General features: G+C 39.2%; 1 protein-coding gene across 1 annotated transcript in view; it reads left to right on the forward strand.

Moving 5' to 3' along the window:
- antxr1a (ANTXR cell adhesion molecule 1a) overlaps positions 1-18,336 on the forward strand; it is a 34,325-nt gene extending 15,989 nt beyond the window's left edge. The window contains exons 12-19 of the mRNA XM_083554144.1: positions 101-179; positions 826-921; positions 3,493-3,534; positions 5,718-5,813; positions 6,018-6,185; positions 8,059-8,139; positions 14,791-17,130; positions 17,942-18,336. Of these exons, the coding sequence (XP_083410270.1) occupies positions 101-179; positions 826-921; positions 3,493-3,534; positions 5,718-5,813; positions 6,018-6,185; positions 8,059-8,139; positions 14,791-15,180 (952 nt within the window). The 3' untranslated portion in view covers positions 15,181-17,130; positions 17,942-18,336. The remainder of the gene's footprint in view (positions 1-100; positions 180-825; positions 922-3,492; positions 3,535-5,717; positions 5,814-6,017; positions 6,186-8,058; positions 8,140-14,790; positions 17,131-17,941) is intronic.
- Positions 18,337-20,185: the final 1,849 nt, after the last annotated feature.

Genomic DNA, 20,185 nt, shown 5'->3' on the forward strand with positions numbered 1-20,185 from the left:
TGCAACATGCTCTGATTATCACCGAAGCAAATGAATTTCAGGAGTAATACTTGTGTGTGTGTGTGTGTGTGGGTGGGCATGTGTGCGTGTGTTATTGTAGGGCGGCTTCTCTTTACGTGAGCATGAACGAAGGCCTCAGCTTCATCTCCAGCTCTGTGACTATCACCACTGTGAGCTGCGTAAGTCATTTTCACACAAATCTGTGCGAATACAGGTGAGGGTGGGTTTGGGTTTAACATTATTGTCTCAATTATTATAGGAAGAGGAAGCTTAGTGGTTAAAGTTTTGGGTTTGTGATCAGAAGGTTGGGGGGGTTCAAACCCTGGTATAGCCAAGCTGCCGCAATTGGGCCCCTGAGCAAGGCCCTTAACTCTCAGTGCTCCAGGAGTTCTGTAGCTTTGGTACTCTGCACTCTGACCCCAGCTTCCTAACATCACTGGGATATGCGAAGAAGGAATTTCAGTGTATACCTTCCTTTTTTTCTTATAGTAGAAGTGCACAGACAGATTGAAATGAAGTTAGCATCTAAACAATTCGCAATAAATTAAATGACTTATTAACATTATGGTTCATTTGTTAATACGGCAATAAAGATTTCATTTTAAATATGGTTTATAAACCAATACCTGAGGGAAATCATCAGGAATTTTGGAACTAGAGCCTATAAGCTCTGTTCAGTCACTGGTCTAATAACCATTCCATAGCAATTTAATGATATTTTGAATAATCCTGCGTCATCTCTCGTTTCATTTCACTCAAACCATTGTTTCTCAACTTTCTAGTCTACACCCCCTTGACATACATGTCCACCTTTTGTCTTTCCAGTCTGATGGTACCATCCTGGCGATAGCTTTGCTGATTTTGATGCTGCTGCTGGTGTTGGCTCTTCTCTGGTGGTTCTGGCCTCTTTGCTGCACCGTGGTATGGAGTCTTGATTGTAGTCTTCTTCTTTGCTAAATACACTTGTTTACGCCAGACACTGCTTTCTCACCAGAGACTCTGATTTGTTGATGCCTTAAAGCATACGTTTGGTCGACAAGGAGGGCATTGAGTCATTGGCTGTTTTAAGACTAGAGCACCCAAAGCCAAACTAGGGAAATAGATGCAAATGGTAAATTGGTCCGTAAAATAATATTTACTTGATTCTTGTTTATGCATCAATATCCCTCTGTTTAATGTGCAGAAGCGGTGACAAGTACAGTATCCTCATCATGTGATTTTGTTAGGGTCAGAGTGCAGCCAGGCGATGCAAGACAAGTCTAATCGATCCATTGAATCCAAGGATCCAGAAACTGGGAAGGAGATTTTGCAAAACAAAAACTAAAACAAGCACAAGTACACGTTGTTATCACCAAAAATAACCGAGACTCAAAGTGGGAAGCCATGGTACTACATCTTCATTTCAATCATGGCATTATTTTTAAAAGTACGTATTAACATTGTTCAGTTGTTAGGCCACTGGTAACTGTATTTAAGAAACTTTTAATGCCTAATTCGTTTACAGTAGACAAAGCTATTTCAGGTATGTCCCAATGAACGGAGATCACAGGGCAGACCTGCGTAATGGTTTTTGCCTCGACAATGTCTGGGAAAATGCTAAAAGGAGCTTGCAGATGGAAAACAGATAAATGATTGAATGAATGAATTAATCCAATTTGATTATTACTCACAATCCTACAACATTTACAGTGCAGAAGCTGATGACATTAAAAAGAGGGACATTTGCCCTCATGGTACCCTCCAAGCCCTGCCAAACAACTGCGTATCTATGGGAGATCTACACAGGATTTCATCAAGAAAGTTCAATTATTGAGGTCAAGAGTACATTAAATATTATATGGCTAGTTTAGTTACACCATGGAACCACAAGAAAGGCAAGGTTCTAGCATTAAAAGGAGAGCGGTTGGTCATGGGCACATTATGCCTTTGAATGATGTTTGTGCCAAAGTTAAGTAATTTACTCCAGGTTTGTTTTGGTCTTGACATGGCACAAGGCCCTAATTCTGCTAAACTGAATTTCTGTGAAGTGAAGTGAAACTGATTTTCATGCCTTTTTACCGTTAAACGGGTTATTAAGTCTCACACAAGGACTAGGGTGCAACTATTCCTGGTGTTTTATGGATTCCTTTTAACCTCCGAATAGTCATGGTCATTAAGGTCAAAGTGATCGAGAAAGTGGATCTGCTTTTGCCATTTCAGGAGTAAGAAAAACAAAGGAAATCCAAATGCATAACTTGAAAATTGTCTACACTTAAAATCTCAATCTGAATCTTTTCAGATCGTCTGATATTTGTTTATTTAATATCTGAAACTGAGGTAACACAAGTTTGGAATGCATGTTTGGAAAGATAAGAAGTGCAGAGCGAGTGCTCGGTCCCATGGTGGAGCGACTTGGAAATTGTTTTTTTTTTTTAGCAAAGTTCATGCAAGGCCATAGAAGCAAAAAAGAAAAAGGAAAAAAAGCCACATGTCGAATTCTCAAAGCTGCTTTCGAACCAGCAAAACACATTCCTTGTTACACACTGATCTCCACTGCACATTTTACAGAAGCTCATCTCTACTTTCTTTGTGTAATCTTTGTGTTTTCTTTTAAAGCATTTTTCTGTTACTAGAAACTTTTCCTTTTGTTTTAAAGATCCGAACCAGATTTGCCGAGCACTCTTTCGGAAAGTTGTGTTTTAGCTTTTGGGAGGTTCAGAAGGAAAATATTTCTTAGCCCATTTTTACATTCATGGATATTTATTTCATTGGCAAGCACCAGCTGGCATACTTGTAACTGTGCAACTCAGGAGACAATATGTAAAAGAAAGCATTCGAAGCTTTGAAATTGAGTCCTGAATGTCCACAAGAAACCCAGTGTTTGTCAAGTAAATATGTCAATTAGTCAAAATAGCTTCGTCTTCAAAACTTAGTGGAAAGAAAAACAACAGGGCAGACCTGCTTATATCACCATAACATGTTTTTGAAAAAGTCGACTGATTCTATGAACCATTACTCAAATATGATTCTCTGAAACCCTCCAAAAAAATCCTCCAAAACAATCCAATCCAAAACAAAAGCAGATTGGTCGGTAGATCCACACAGGTATCATGTGATTTACTCAACAACAGAGCTCACATGCAGAAGAGTTTAACCCCATCCTCATCTCTGGTTTTACTCCCACCCCCTTTCCCTCACCAGGTTCACGGATCTGGCTTGCACATTTTTGGGTTACTCCAACTTGCTTGTAAATATCCCCAAAAAAATTCACCATGAGGAAAAGAATTATTTGGCCATGTGTTTTTTGCAGTCCGGTTTTTCTGGCACATAATGAACACATTACTTTTGACATGTTGGTGCAAAAAAATGTGAAATAAAATGTGTTTTGCCTTCGGGGGAAAACACATGGCCTGACACGGCAGTGCAACAAGATTCACGTGAGGCTGTTTATCTCTCTCAGCTCTTACCCATTCTGTTTATTTTCTCTCCTCCTCACCTTCTCTGTGTCTCCAGATCATCCATGAACCTCCACCCCCTCCCAAAGAGGACAGCTCGGTAAGTCCCTGACATCAGCCTGTGTTTATAGAGAACGCTGGCGAGTGTTTAATCCTTTGTCTACTACTAATGGATTAGTCACTGATTCTCAGGAACTTGTGTACCCTGTATATGTCTGATAACCCCAATAAAAAAACAAATAATACACAAAATGTTTGATTTAACATTGTTGGGACGATGAAACTTTGTAAAAGGAGACATTATTGAATTAATCTTCGATTAAAGGAGGTTTTCCACCACAGTAAAATTCTTCATTACACAAGACTTTACGATTTCAGGTTTCTTGCTACAATGACGATGATGTGATGAAATTCTGAATGAAAATTATATTTATTTTTATTAGATTTACAAGAGAGTGAAGACATTGTGGATATTGGAAATGACGGGTATAAGAGAAATAAAAACACATCAAGGGTATGCTAGGAGTGCAGCGAAAGGAGAATAACCTCCAGGCGGTAACAGTAATCACAATGTGTCACTAGAGATCACCCTTTGATTATCCTGTAACATAACATCACATTATTTAATGTGTTCCTTATCAATCGCAAGAGCTTCCTTGGCTAAAAATAAGGCAATAGGATCATTTTGATTATACAAGGCTACATTTACATCTTCTGCGTTTTGCTAAATACCCTTATCCAGAGCGAATTACAATTAGCTCAATTATACACCTTAGCAGTTCAGGGTTGAGGGCCGGACTCAAGTGCTCCACTTAATGGCCCAGCAGTGGAAACTTAGTCATGGTGGGATTTAAATTCATTACCTTCTGAGCTGAAGTCCAACATCTAAACCAATGGGCTACCCCTGCCCACACATCCTTAGGATCTGACTGGTGATAGGGAGGGTGGTATCTTTGTTGTTAAGGCATTGGAGGTCATGAGTGTGAATTCCAGCCACACCAAAATCACTCCTGGGACCCTGAGCAAAGCTCTGAACCCTGAACTGCTCATTTGTATGAATGAGATAAATCGCCCTGGGTGAGGGGCGTCTGCCAAATACCATAAAAAGTAAATACTACACTTAATATTCGAGGCGGGTTTTAATCACATTTCGGAAGAGAATAATGCAGAGTGGCGTTTCGAAAAAACGACTGATTTCTCCTAGAACACTACGCATTTCAAACAACTGGAAAGGATTTGCGAATTCCTCCTAAACTTAGGCAGTCCTATTAAAGTGACGCTATGCAGCGAGGTACGGTCAAACTGGTAGAGGTTCAGAAATCGTGCGTTCGAAATATATAATTTGGAGCAAGTTGATCTCTCACACGACTTGTTTCTAAAATACTGAAAGTCATTTTTAATGGATTTAATGACTAAAGGCAACATTTGCAGATATAAACTCAACACGGTATACCCTAACACTCAAATCTAAATACCCAAGTTTGGTCAGATTTGACTGATCTGATCTGAGTGTGGGCCAAACCATTAATTGGATTGGAATTGGATTTGGGAATGTAAGAAATTTGCATCAAGAAATACCAAAAAGAGAAAAAATTATGACAAATGTTTTTTAATAAGGACTGCTGAAGATAATTATCCAAAATGCATCTATGTGAAGTGTGTAATAATGTCTGGTTCCTCTCAAGGTTTCTTCCTCATACCATCTAAGGGAGTTTTTCTTTGCCACTGTCGCCATTAGGGATAATCATATAGGCACTAACAAACAAATATAAATTGTATAAACTTTTTATTTCTGTGAAGCTGCTTCTGGACAATGTCCGTCGTTAAAAGTGCTACAGAAATAAAGCAGAAGTGAATCGAATGTGCAGATTGGTGGTGTGTGTGTGTGTGTGTGTGTGTGTGTGTGTGGGGGGGGGGGGGGGGGGGGGGGGGGTTGGGTGGAGCATGGAGGAAAGGGTTAAAAACAAGAAGAGGAATTTCAAATGAGGCACGAATGGAGGAATGAAGCTTTGTTTAACTGTGGAAAAGATGAAGTCATGACTTAGGCAAGTCACATCGAATTGCGTTTACTGCGTCAGGGAGGGAGAGCAGCAAGCCGTGTGGCCCGGCCTCGGAATAAAGAGCTAACAAATGAAAATGTCAAACAGAAAAAGTCACACCTCGTTTCTGGCAGCATGCTAAGGAACAACCCAGAAAAACATGAACTGTGCGCCATTAAATCCCATTCTGGCATCTTTTGCACAAACAAGTCTTGTTTGTTGACTGGTCATTTATTTCTTGAAGGACGAGGAAGATGATGGAGCACTAAAGAAGAAGTGGCCAACAGTAGATGCTTCCTACTATGGAGGGCGTGGAGTTGGGGGGATTAAAAGGATGGAGGTAAGGATAATATAATACACTGGAAAGAATGGACTCAAGCGTGTACATAGTTTTGGGAGCAACCTCATGGCCTAACCAGTATAACATTCAACTAGACAGACATAAAAGATCTGCAAAGAAAATATTAGTACATATGAAGGCCACAGTAATGGCAAGCAGAAACTGTTACATAATGAAGTCTTCCTTTATTCTTTTCTTGTCCAGGTGCGCTGGGGCGAGAGGGGATCGACTGAAGAGGGCGCTAAACTGGAAAAGGCGAAGAACGCAAGGGTGAAGATGCCAGAACAAGAGTTTGAAGCTCCACAGATGCGGGTCCTGAACAACGGCATGTACAAATCCCCAAGCCCTCGCAAATGGTATTCTCCAATCAAGGTGAGCACATTCTAGACAGATCTTTTTTTCTAGAACACTCATTATCGAGGGTGAAGGGCATCGCTTACAATGCCACCAGTGGCAGCTTAGTGATGCAGAGATTTGAACTGAAATCCAACATCTAAAGCATGAGTGTCCAATCTTTTCCATAAAGGGCCAGTGTGGGTACAGGTTTTCATTCCAAATAATCAAGGGCCACAGGTAGACAGGTAAAATTTGGTGTGGACTTGCTGGAATGAAAACCTGCACCCACACTGACCCTTTGTGGAAAAGATTTCATTGACACCCCTGATCTAAAGTGTCCTCCAGCTTCTCTATATACTTCACATACTTCACATCCCAAAGCCATGTCTCAGGCTGGTTTGGGGATCGTTTTTTGTTGTGTGAACATGGACTGACTTTGACCAGGATACAGGGACCAGTAGCCCAGATCATAAAGTTTTTCCTAAAGACCAATAAACTCTTCCAAATCTTTGGGTGTGATGGTCAGAAGGTCTCATTTGTATGGTGTATAATACGTTATAATAACTAAGCTTGTTGAAATACACTTGACTCAGTGTGTGTGTGTGTGTGGTCGGGTTTGGATCCTGCATGCATTTTTTTGGCTGCAATGCTTTTCTTCCAGCGGTTGGTTTTTTTTTTCCGTTTTTGACATTCGACCCTTCGTCCTCTGTTTGTGAAAGATGTGAAGAAATCATACACAACAATGCTGATAGGATACACAGTGTAAATATTTGGGAAAAGATGGCCGCTCAAGCGAAGCAGTCGCCACGATTTTGGATTTCTTTTGTTTACGAGTGAAAAAAAAAAAAAGTTCACATAAACTTCTTATGATTCATGTGTGAAATTTACAATTTAACAAACCGTCCGTGTGCTTTTAATTGTCACGTGTTTTATTTGCACAAATCGTTTGTTTTTTTTCATTCGTTACATTTGTTATTTTTATAGTGCTTTTTTTTTTTCTTCCAAAAACATGCTTTGTATATTTTCACACACAAGTCAGGCGATTTTATTTTTCACATATTATTCACATGATGTCACATTTTCTTGAGTTCACGTGTTATTTTCATGGACATTCAAGGACAATCCCTCATTACTCATATGTGGAACAACATGATCACGTGAAACAGCTGGGATTTTTCCACAAGGTCATTTAAGATCTGCAAGACGTCATGCAACGACTCAGCTGATTTGTTAACCGATCGCTTTATCATGACTGCACTGAAACCTTTCACCTGCATGGCTTAAGCTGCACATATAGCAGAGGGAATTCGTCCTGGGCATGGAGCTGCTTGTTCCATATGCATGTTGCCAGTTGGTGGGGGTCTGTAATGGAGAGCAGACACACTGAGTTGTAACTTTCAGGCGAGTGAGGCAGCAGAGCCAGAATCCTGGGGCTCTGTGAAACAATGCAGAAGTATATAAAAAGGATTTTTTTTTTCCAAATGCCTAGTAATAACTTGGTGTTCTTTTCCTGTCTCATAATTTTTCTCCAATTTTCTTTCTTTTCTGTCTTTTAGTGCTATATTAGTGTTGACTTAAATATCGATGATTTGGAGGGTTTGAGTATTTGCCATCATTCTCAGGTTAACAGGTTTAGCCAGTACAGTAGTTTAGTATTTAGTATATATTACTATTATAGGTTTCACTTTAGAACATGGTAAGCTGATACGAAGTTCAAATTTTACTACAATGCTTTAGTAGGTCTTTGTTTGTTTGGCTTTACATTTGGTGAAAATAATGGGACAGTATTTAGATTTATAAATGTATGCCTAGAAATAATGCCTGGCTAAAAACGTACCTTACAGGTAAAATGTAAGATGGATCCAGTTCCTGCAGTCTGGTCTAATGTTGTGTATTTTTATTTATTCAGGGTAAACTGGACGCCCTGTGGGTACTCCTAAAGAAAGGCTATGACAGAGTGTCCATCATGAGACCACAACCAGGAGACAAGGTAAGAACTGAAAACGAATAAAGACCTGAGTTACTGATATTTGTGATCTGATGCACAGAAAGTATTGCCGCAGTGACGCCACAGTTCGCATCATAGTGTTCCTAACTGTCTCGCAATGTCTCGCAATCATTCCTTAGTATGAACAGTAAAAAACCCATATGTTGTTCACCACCAGAACAGATGTAGCACATATAGTGTACAGAAAAAGTATTGGCCCTAGAACAGAGCCTTTTGGCACACCTTACAAGCTATACAGCTATACCTTGTATGCAAAGAGATGCCTCCATTTACAATATACAAACCGATAAATGTTTGTGAGTATTTATTTGAACCAAAGTAGGAGATGATTTCGTGCAATTTCACATCAATTGGATTCTTTTGATATTTGAGCAAAGCCTTGATAGTAACATATCAAACTAAGAAGTGGTATCAAACCGTTTCCAGCTCTGTTTACAAGAAAGTACAGTATTTACACACTTTTCAAAGTGTGTCAAGCGCTTTCTGCAATTCGTCACCTTTGCGGGTGAAGTCTGCAGGAGCCAAATCTGACGAGTGAGATTGTGGGGATTGTTCTCCGACATCATCATGCGCAAGTTGCCGAATGGTTTCGACATTTTTGCCAGTTGAGCTCGTTGAAGGTCTTCCTAAACTCTCGCCGTCTTCCAGCGACATTCTTCCACTCTTCAAACGTGTGTGCCATTCAAAACACCTCGAGCGACTCGTTGCAGCATCGCAGTATGTCCAACGTATGTCACGTCAAACGTCTCTGTGGTAGATTTGCCCAGATTCAAACAGAACTTCACGTTTGCTCTTTCTTAACGCACATTGGTAGAATATCACCAGTTAGCCCCATTAGTAGTTCTATCTACCACTCATTCATTAAACCCTACCCTGAAAGAAAACACTATATATAATTACATACAGAAGCAATGTACACACTTCTCTTTGGCAGTAAAGGTCCTACTTAAGAGTATAAGAGTGGCAACAGAAACCATAAACAATATTGTAGTTATTGTAAGATTTAAATTTTTTGAGACAGAATAGTCAAAGGTTTTTTCATAGGTGGTTCATCTGATCATTCTGGCTTTTTTTTGCTTCATAAAGCTGTCAGTCACATCCATAAGTCTTGGCTTCATTAAGGATTTGTAGGGCCGGATGAAAGTAGAAGAGCTCAGCAACATCCTACAGCTCTAGAGGAAATTGATACCAGATTCCCCCCTGACACAGAAAACACTCACATGCGTATTACAGGATCGCTCAGAGGGATTACCAATGCACAGAGCTTGCACGACACATTCTCTATAGTGTACACGCTATTGTTGAAAAAGACATTTTCTATGTGGGTGGTATAGGTTCTGTTTACATTTACATTTATAATGTTCGGCTAATGCACCCGGATTGGTAGTCAAAATCTAAAAATACAGCCGGATACTGGTTTATTAGCACATGAGAGGCACAATCATATCACCGATATGCCTGCCCAAAAAAAGACTCATCCAAGTACGTTTCGTATTTCATTTTTGTAATGTTCACTGGAAAAAGACATTTATTCATAAGGAACAGATCTTAATGGGTGGAGTATTTTAAACTGATATATATCAGGATCAAAACATATAGGAAAATAGACACATTACACATTAAGAAATTGTTGGAACTAATTTCCAATTGGTAAGGAAAGGAAATGGGCACGAATAAACATACATTTACTTCAGAACTTGTTTCCTTTTGATTGAATGTACACCATTTGCAAACCCCAACTTTGTAAGCAACTAGTAAATGTAAGGGCGGGGCATCTGTGAGCTCAAGTATATGTGAGAGGGCTGATAGCGTTTTTTCACTGGATGTGATGTGTGGCAGCTGGATTCAGGTGTCTTGGGCTATTAAAATGGAAGGGTTGAACATGCTATATATTTTGTTGCTGTTATTACAAAGACATTTTATCCACTGATATGTTTTTTGTGGTAACATTTTGTTGCTTTTTCTTTCTGTCTTGCCTGCTTGAAGTTTTCATTTCTTTTCTGGATAACACTATTAAAAATGTCTAATTTATTACGTTGTAAAAAGCTATAAGTATTATTTTTCGGCTTCAAACGACTGAACAAAAAACATCTTGTGTAAGGCTCTAAGGGAGGTAATATATGTAAGCCATGAATTTCAGGGCAAGTACTTGTTTTTGCAATCCATCAATTCTTATTTGAAAACAAGAGGAATAAAAATAACGCTCAATGGAATGTCCAATGCCAAACCTCTCAGCCCAGGCCAACATACAAACTAGAAAATATTAGTCAGCCATTGAAGACATGGTTCATTTGTGGGAATATGTGTTTCAGCTTTGGTTGGCAGGCAGATAAAGAGGCAATCACGATCTTCAGCTTCAGTTGAAACACACGCATCAGTTTCCACTTTTGTACTTGTATAGAATGGCGTTGCAGAACATGTGATCCGGCATCACGTGAAAATACCCACGGTAACGTTGGGCAACCTCAGTTAGAGATCGCTTCAGGTATATAGATGGCATCGTACCGAAAGAAACAAAGACTGATTTCGTATTTATAATTGAAATATTTTACATAACTTGGGAAACCAGAGCTCAATTATATGAATCAATAATATAAAATGAAGTGATTCCTGATAAACAGGAATGGTTCCTTCCCCCCAAAAAAAGAAGGAGATCAGGATTTAGTGCTAATCAGTGCACCAGGGTGCAGTTTGCACAATGAAACACACCCTTCTAGCTGTGCACTGGGAGAGCAGTCATTGTTATTACAAAATGCACATTTTCTCTCGAGATCCAGTGCTCGGTTTCATATCCTGCCCCGAGATCGAGCTGTGCTATGAGTCATGGTTGGCTTCTGTAAGCTCGGCCGGTGCCATTTTTCTGTTACTAAGCCACTCTGCTGAAAGTTCATGCTCTTATTTGCGTTGGACTCCATGCTTGAGTGCCCCTTTCAGGGTTTAGAAATGTAGCTGTAGGGTAACAAGGCATTGAGGCCAAAAGACTTTAATATAGCATATTGAATGAACTTGAGATGGGTGGAGTTTTTAAAGTTGTTCCATAGTGCTTTCGATAATCAAGTAGACAGCAGGTGTGGATTAAATGATTGTAAAAAAAAAAAAAACAGCTTTTATGGTAAAAACAATAAAAAAAACTTTTGCTCAAGCGCTGTTCAAGTATGTTCAATAACATTAATGTACCTGCTATAAATGGATATAAGATTGTAGTTTGCCACAATGTTGAAGTATAAGAGGAATAAAACTTAAGGACATACTGTTACAGGAAAACCAGTTAACCATGAGGTGGTAACACGATCCCGACTTTATGTTGGGCCACATCACACCACCTCCCATAACAGCATGTGTATGTGTTTTATTCCTTAAACACAACATGTGCTTCTCTACTACCCATCAGCCCTATAGGTTAATGCCTTGTATGCTCCAGGGTGAGTTCCTTTGAATGAGCAATGATGGTCTGTTGCTCCCTTGGAGTTTCAGAGGTTAAATTATGAAACAGGTTTGTAGATCAAGACTGGAAACAGCTGTGGGCTGTTAAACACACACACACACACACACACACACACACACACACACACACACACACACACACACACACACACACACACACACACACACTTAAACAGATGTGCTGTGAGGCATGTGTTCTGTGTTGGCATTTGGATTTCTGCCAAAACATCAAGTGCACCAAGTTTAAGTGCTTCATTGAAGCCATGAAAACCATTCCACAGGTCCAGGCTTCAGCAATCTGTGTAGTCTAATGTGTTTTTCTGCCCTCTGAGGAAAAGATTCAGCTGTGTGGCATAGCTAATGCACACCCCCCCCCCCCCCCCTGCTTGTTAGCTCCAAAGAAATGCCTAGAAATGACAAAAATTGGCTCGATATGAACACTTTATTTAGACTCTACAAAAACGAGTGATCCTTAATATAAATCGTTGACCCAGATTCTGAACATCAGCGTGCGGTTGTGTATCTCGGTCGGTTTACACAAAGCAGCTGGGCCCGTTCCGGGGTTCTGGACGGTAGGGAGTTTATCATCAGATTTTTGGGAAGAATGCTGCCCGTGAACGCATCCATATGGCCGACTTCGTATTTTACTTCAACCTTTCATGAAGGGAATTTATATATATATATATATATATATATATATATATATATATATATATATATATATATACACACACACACACACACACACACACACACACACACACACACACACACACACACACACACATATACATTTATATAACTGTATTTTGTTAATAAAAAAATGTATAGAAAAAAAATTACAAATAAAAGAAATATTTATTTATTATTTATTTATTTTATATATTTTATATATATATATATATATATATATATATATATATATATATATATATATATATATATATATATAATTATTATTATTATTATTATTATATATTTTTTATTATAATTTTTAATATAATGTTTATTATATAGAAATGTAAAAATGTAATTAAAATTTTTTTATTCAAATTATATTATTTGAATATATTATCTATCTATCTATCTATCTATCTATCTATCTATCTATCTATCTATCTATCTATCTATCTATCTATCTATCTATCTATCTATCTATCTATCTATCTATCTATCTATCTATCTATCGAGATAATGGCTCCCATACCCTGTCTTCAGGATAATGATATTAATTTCATTGATATTAATTAATTTACCCTGATGATTTCTGTTCCAAAATATATGCACGTCTTTAATATGCTTTTGTGTAATAACATATTTATTAATAAATATATTTACATGATTAAATATCAGTTGTGTATGATATGAGGGCTGCTTCCATCTCATTTTGTTTCGCTTCCTAAAATATGCTTTTGTTTAGTTTGGATTTCCATTTCTGTTTGTTTCTGTTCTAGTTTAGTCTCTGCCCATGCCATGTCTTCGCTACCTGAGGGTGTTCACCTGTTCTGTGTTAGCTCATTGATTACTTTGTCTGCGTATACACTGCTTTGTCTCTCCGCAAAGTCTTACCATGCATTCATGTCATACAGCATAAACCATGATCCCTTACTGCTTAGGATTCTCGCTATGTTTAGTGCCACTTCCTGGGTCTTTAGCCTCCGCGGTTTTCTCCATTTTACGATTAAGGATTACTTTAGTTCATTATAAAAGTCTCATTTTGAAGGTGAGTTTCTCATCTGGATACACACTGAGACTGAAAAATAAAAACTGAGAAAAGGTTATTCAATATTATACATCTAACAAAATGAACCAGAATTTAGAAACAGTATGAAGGGAAATTGTGTGTGCGATTGAGAGCCAGAGAGAAAATCCTTGGCCTGAAGGTTGGAACAATTGAAAAGAGGCTCAAAACGAATAAAAGCGAGGAGCACAGGAGAAAAGTAGTCGTGATGCAAAGAATTCTGCAATACCTGCAGGCGATATTGAGTAAACACTCTTCCGCGCGGTGCTTCCCATAAACAACTTCATTAGCTTCCAGGAAGCCACACTCTGTAATTTGCCTTCAGTGTTTTTCGGGAAAACGACAAGCCACTTCTCTTCTCTTCCTCTCTGTGTGATTAAAGTCGAGATTAGGTCTGACGATTTCAGCGGAATTAGTGTCAGCAACACAGCAGGAGACTCGGCTCCAAAACCCTTACAGTCTCGTAACTTCAGGCAAACAACAAAATCTCAGTGTGTGTGTGCTTCTGTTGGTTCACCTTCCTGGACTGGTCTAGTTGTGAAGAGTGAAGTCACTTGGATCAGAGGATTTTGGATCGTAAATCCTGATAGTAGCCCACAGCCAGGGGTTTCTTTGCCAAAAAAGATGTTTATTGAATTTTTCCTTCTGCAACTTTTATATTTCATCTGTAACATACAATTTGAGAAAAACTATACTTAGAATTTTGCAGCTGTATTACAATTAAGGTGTGAAGGAATTTTTTGATATGGGAAGAAGCTCATCGATCAGGTTTTGAGTTCAAATCCCAGCATCTCCATGCTGCCACTGTGTAGCCTTTGGGAATTCCTTTAATTCCTAACTCTATTGTATAAATGATATAATTGTCTGTCTGGATGAAGGGCGTTTGTTAAATTTGGCGTTAAATGCATGAGGTCCATCGATCGAACAAAATATTTAATTTAATCGCACATTTTTTATGTTTTAAATGTACCTAAAATGAATGCTTGCCAAGTTTTTAATACTCTTATCAACATGGGCATAAACAAATATTGCTGCTTTATGCAAATGTATGTTTATTTTTTTATTAGTGAAACCGAACTCAACATAATTGTGGTGTTTTAAATTGCTTAAATCATCAGAACACCAAACGGAACTTTTGCTATGTTTCCACACGGACGGTATTAATTGGCGGATGTGTGCACCATGCAGATTTTTTTGATGGTTTTGAGACTTGGCGCGTCGCTAAAACAGATGATTTGTAATAAAAAAATTTGAATTTTTTTTATATCTGAGTGAATAAATACGTGTTGCGTTAAAGGTTTTGTTTTCTATGTGTTTCACTGCTGCTACATATTTCATTACTTTTGGCTTTACTTCATTAGATCATTCAGATCTTTTGGGTTCTGTGAACTTTGTGGTTGTCGTTCTTTTGCGAAACAATCTTCTAAAACCCGTCTATTTTCCTACAGGGTCGCTGTATGAACATCACCCGTATGAAGTCAAGCTCATCTCCACACTATCCAGTGTACAACCGCCACACCCCGATCTACACCCCCCAGCATAGCTGCACCACCACTTCTCCTCCTCCTCCTTCTCCTCCTCCACAGAGTCAACTTCCTCCTCCACCCTGCAGCTCACCATCCCCACACCCTCCTCTTTCCATCACTCTGCCTCCACCCATCACGCCTCCTCCCTCATACACCCCTCCGTCAGCCTGGTCCTTGTCGTCCTCTTCGATTTTCTTTGCCTCTCCTTCTCCTCCAGCTTCACCTACAGGACCGCTGCCTCTGCCCCCTCTGGTGCCACCTCCATGCCGAGCCCCTCCTCCTGATCGCCCTCCTCCATGCCCTTCCCTCTAGGGCTATAAAGGGGTGAGTGGAGAATAAGGATCAGGAAGTTCATGGAAGACTTGAGTCTTCACCTTTTTGTTGTCTAACTGTGTGGCCTTAAAACAAACTTAATGACTGGCCCACCACTGGGAACGAACACAAAGGGAAACGGACTCTGTTTCCAATTTCAGCTACAAAAAACGACAGGAACTACAACACAGACTGAAGCAATATTATAGACCACACTGAACCCCGTGCACAAATCTTTAAACACAAGCTTTTAGAAAACGGACCACCCCCTGCTTAACCCCACGTGTCCAAATGACAGCTTCATCTGAAGCCATTTGCAATGCAATAACAAGAATGGTGATCTATTGGACCAGTGAATGTTCCATTTACAGAATTTATTTAATGGGAAAAGTTGCAATATGTGCACGTTTGTTAAGCTTATACAACAAAAACTCTCTGAACAACTCTCTCCAACCAAGACACTCTAGATTAGACCCTGAGCATTCGCTGCCAAAAAGAAGCATGTAGATAGTGTGAGAGTCTCAGGCCCTGAAGTAGTAATTGGTGAAATCTGAGAGCGAGCAAACGTGTTGTGGGGAAAAATAAATCATACAAATAATGTACACTATATGGACAAAAAAGGTTTTCTGGACTAAAGTTTGTGCTTTCCACATGCCCATTCCACACTTAGTCCCCATTTGCTGTTATAATAAGCGCCAGTTTTCTGAGAAGATGTTCCACTTGATTTTATAGCGATTTGTGCTCATTCTGCTCAAGTTCCCAAAGGTTTGGAGCTCTATAGCAGGAGATCTTCCCCTCCACCCCATGTAAAGCATATCTTCATGGAGCTGTGCTTTGTGCACAGGGGTATCATCATGCTGGAACAGGTTTGGGTCTCCTAGTTCAAGTGAAGGGGAAATCAAATGCTATTGCATCCAGAGACGTCCTGTTCAATCGTGGTCCTCCATTGTTGTGATAACCATTTGGAAAAGAGCCTCATGTCTGGACAGTTCAGGGGTCCTAATGCATTTGTATTTTAATGTTTATGGCTTGTTTTAGCCAAGAATTGTCAGCGTCATTCCGTCTAATCTTGATTTTTACATTAAACAGCTGATGGGCACTTAAACATGGGTTCAGGATCATGAAGCTGGCTTTATGCACAGGAGCATTGTGATTGTGAAACAGTTTTGGAGTTGAAGGAAAGGGAAAAGTTCATGCAACTGCACCCATATAATGTATGTTACATAGATTCAGGTGAAAAAACTGTAACGAAGACATGATATGCAGCGATAATCAAAAATTATTACTCATTAATAGGGATTTTTTTTGGTGGTATTCATTTGCACATGCTGTTGCAGTTTGTTGTTCCAAACAGGTTGAATTGACCAGATATGATATTTTTGAAATGCACAATAATCCACACACATTTCTTTTTATTTTTTGCAGCACTCAGGCATTCAGGATGAAAAACTACACCCCTATTATATTAATGTGATGTGCTTTAATATTGTAGATTTAGGTTAATTGTCATATGACCCTTTTTTTTCGATGTTTGATAGCTTTTTGCAATAGTGTTTGTTTAAATCCAAAAAGATTGAACTCGAGTTTAGTTCTTGGCGTATCTTGTGCACTATCCACATTTGTGACGCGGTACAAGTGCACAAACACCTTATCACATCCTTTTTATACATACATTATGTATAAATATATGTATTTCCTTTTTTGTCATTAAATCGAAATCAAATATTATATCTTTGTTTGTATCCTTTACTGTGATGTGATCTTCGAATCACATTTAACCGGGCATCGAGGCGTCCTCATTCACACCTTTGGTAAAAGAGCTTTTGAGCCTTTATATTCATCAATATTCATCGATTCTTTGGCTAGATTTATGCAAAAGAAATAACCAGCAAGACTCTAAAAGATATTTCGGGTTTTACTTCCATCATATTTGCAATCTAAATGATTACCGTCATTTCCGGACTATAAAGCGCACCCATATATAAGCCGCACCCACTGAATTTTACAAATATTTTTATTTTTAACATAAATAAGCCGCACCTGTCTATAAGCCGCAGGTGTCTACACTGAAACTAATGAACTTTACACAGGCTTTAACGAAAGACACGTTACACACGGTGTAACGGGTGAAATATGTTGCGCTTCCTTTAGAAGCATAGCGGTATTTTGGGAATAGCCTGGCACTGCATTTTTTCCGGTATTACTGCATGTGTGCAAGACCGAGGAATATGTCCTTATTATTTTCTGATGCTCATTTCTAAGTTTCTTTGACTAACCCGTAACGCTGTTGCCAAGATTAATAAAAAAGCACGAGTTTTGGAAACCTGTCTGTGCTTATATGATTTCTGTTGTAACTGGAGTTAGCGAGCTCTCCCTTCACCCAGACTTAACGAGTTACAGCGGCTTGTATCTAAACAGTAGCCGACCAAAAAAGTCATTGTTCACTGTCTTCCTCCTTTCTTTTACAACTATTTCTCTCGGGAGTTTATCTTTTTGCATCGTTGTGCGTTTAAAAATCACCCGCTGGAAGTTTTTTCTCCCGAAGCCGTGCAGCTCAGAACACAGGTGAGGTGCGTTTTTTCGTTTCCGTTCGGAAATTTTGTTGGTCTAATGTTATGTCGCTTAGTTTTTTTGCTTGAAGTTTGTGAAACTGGGAAAAAACCCAGGAAAAAATGATTAATTAGCCGCGTCGTTGTTTAAGCCACAGGGTTTAAAACGTGGGGAAAAAGTAGCGGCTTATAGTCTGAAAAATACGGTACAGTCTATGATACTGGACTGTATCCAGAAATCACCGCACCAAGATGAGAATATGCAGGATAGGGTTTTGATGTTTTCCCCTTTCTTTCCTCGCTTTTGTTTTGTATTGGTGATAAAAGCTCGCTTCGTTCATCGTTCCTTGTGCGATCGAATGCGAGGAGGATCGAGATTCGGAACACTTCATCCTTAGAGGGGGGGAAAAGCGCCTGATTTATTCTTTCCATTTGGAAAGTAATGGCTATCCGAGTACAACTCTTGGATCTTCACAGGGACACAAATACTGCAAACGGATCAGCTGGTAACATTTGTGGAGCTGTGTATGTATAAAGTGTATATGCATTAGCACACGTGCTTGTTTGTATGTCATTCTTTTTTAATAAATTCATTTGATAAACCAGACTAGCATGCATTTGAATTCAGTTCTTGGTCTTCTGATTTATTGCTAATAAATGTATCTGTCATGCAAACACCTGTGGCTTTCATTTTTCAGGTTTCAGGTTGTTTTTCGCCGGGGCAGAAGCCTGACATGAGCTTCAGCGGCAGCCGATATCCCTCTGTTCAGGATGGATGAAATAAACGTTTTTTGATTGTTTGTTTTTTGGGACCTTTGGTGCATCTGGTGACGGTCCATTCTCTTACACAAGTACACACTATTCTAGCCATCTCATGTTGTCCCACATAATGTGTGACTCTCAGTTTGGTTGAACATCGCCCATACTTGGATCGTATACTAACAACAACAGCGCAGCTGAGGCTAATTTGTAACATGTGCTAGAGAGAAAATCCCATTCTGCAACTCCGACTAGGAATCGAATACAGTGCATGTCACTGAATCTCCAATTATGTGTTCATTTTCATTTACGGCATTCGGCAGATGACCTCATACAGAGTGACTTACATTTATCTCATTTATACACCTGCGCAGCTATGGGGTTAAGGGCCTTGCTTAGAGGCACAAAAGGAGTGCTGTGGTGAGGACTTAAACTCACAACCTTCAGGTCCAAAGTCCAATGCATTAACCACTAATCTACCACCTCCTACATCCCCATTCAGATGAATGCCCAAGGTAGACGTGGTCTGAATCCAATTTTAAATGACACACACACACTGCAAAAACAAATGGACCAAACCCCAAAATGGCCTAATATTGACCAAAATCAGTGGTCAGGAAACTAGCAAGAATTTAACAAATAGATAAAAGGACACTATATGGACAAAAGTTTGAGCATAAGATTAGTATGTGCTTTTTTAACATCCCATTCTATATGTAGTTCCCAGAACCGCCACACTTTTGGGAAGATGCTCCACTAGATTGGTGGAGATTTGTGCTCACTCAGCTAAGTCAGGTACTGATGTGAGGTAAGGAGACCTGGGGTGCAGCCAGTGTTCACATGAATCCTATAAGTCTTTAGTAGGGTTGAGGTCAGAGCTTAGAGCAGGTCTCATAAGATCTACCACTTCAACACATGCAATCATGCAACACATGCCCCCATTGATTTGGTAACAGCTTGGGAAAGAACCTCATATGTCCGGAAAAACCAGGTGTCGCAATATTTTTTTTAGTTTGATTTATTGCCAAGAAAAATCAACGTCGCTCCATTCTGGATCGATTTTACTCTAAACAGTTCCTGGGTTGTTGAAAAAACTTGCGAACCCAATACATCTACATCACTCGAGTACATAATTAGTCTTCACTAGAGATCAGGGCAGACCTGCTGTTTATCAGATGCTTACTAATAAATTCACCAGCTTTAATTGCAAAAAGTATTAAACTCCCAAAAGTATTAAAGTATTAAAACTATTTCAGTGTGTTTGTGGGTCTCAGTCCAGATCTTTGAGTCGGCTTCAGCTGCTTTCACAACTTCGGTTCCAACAAACCCTCTGGAACTTGTGTTTACAAACCCTGCCTGCTTTTCCCGCTCTGACGGATCAGTCGACTCGTCAGCCCATTAGGAAGCACTTTATGAGTGAGACGTGTAAGAGACAGGAAATGGACTAAATAAACACAACAGCGAGTCTGCATCAGCCTACAAAAATCCAACAGGATTAAACTGGAAAATGAGGCTGGAAGTGAATGTAGCAGTCTTTAGTAGACGTTGCATTAAACCAGTGTCCGAATGATTCACCACAATCCAGTGTCAACAGCCAAATAAACCAATTTATATTCATCGATTAGAAGATTAAATGATGGGAATTAAATAAAATGTGAAAAAAGGATTTTTAAATGGTGAATACCAATATTAAAGAG

This window comes from Silurus aristotelis, assembly GCF_946808225.1.
Source record: "Silurus aristotelis genome assembly, chromosome: 11".
NCBI classification, from domain to species: domain Eukaryota; kingdom Metazoa; phylum Chordata; class Actinopteri; order Siluriformes; family Siluridae; genus Silurus; species Silurus aristotelis.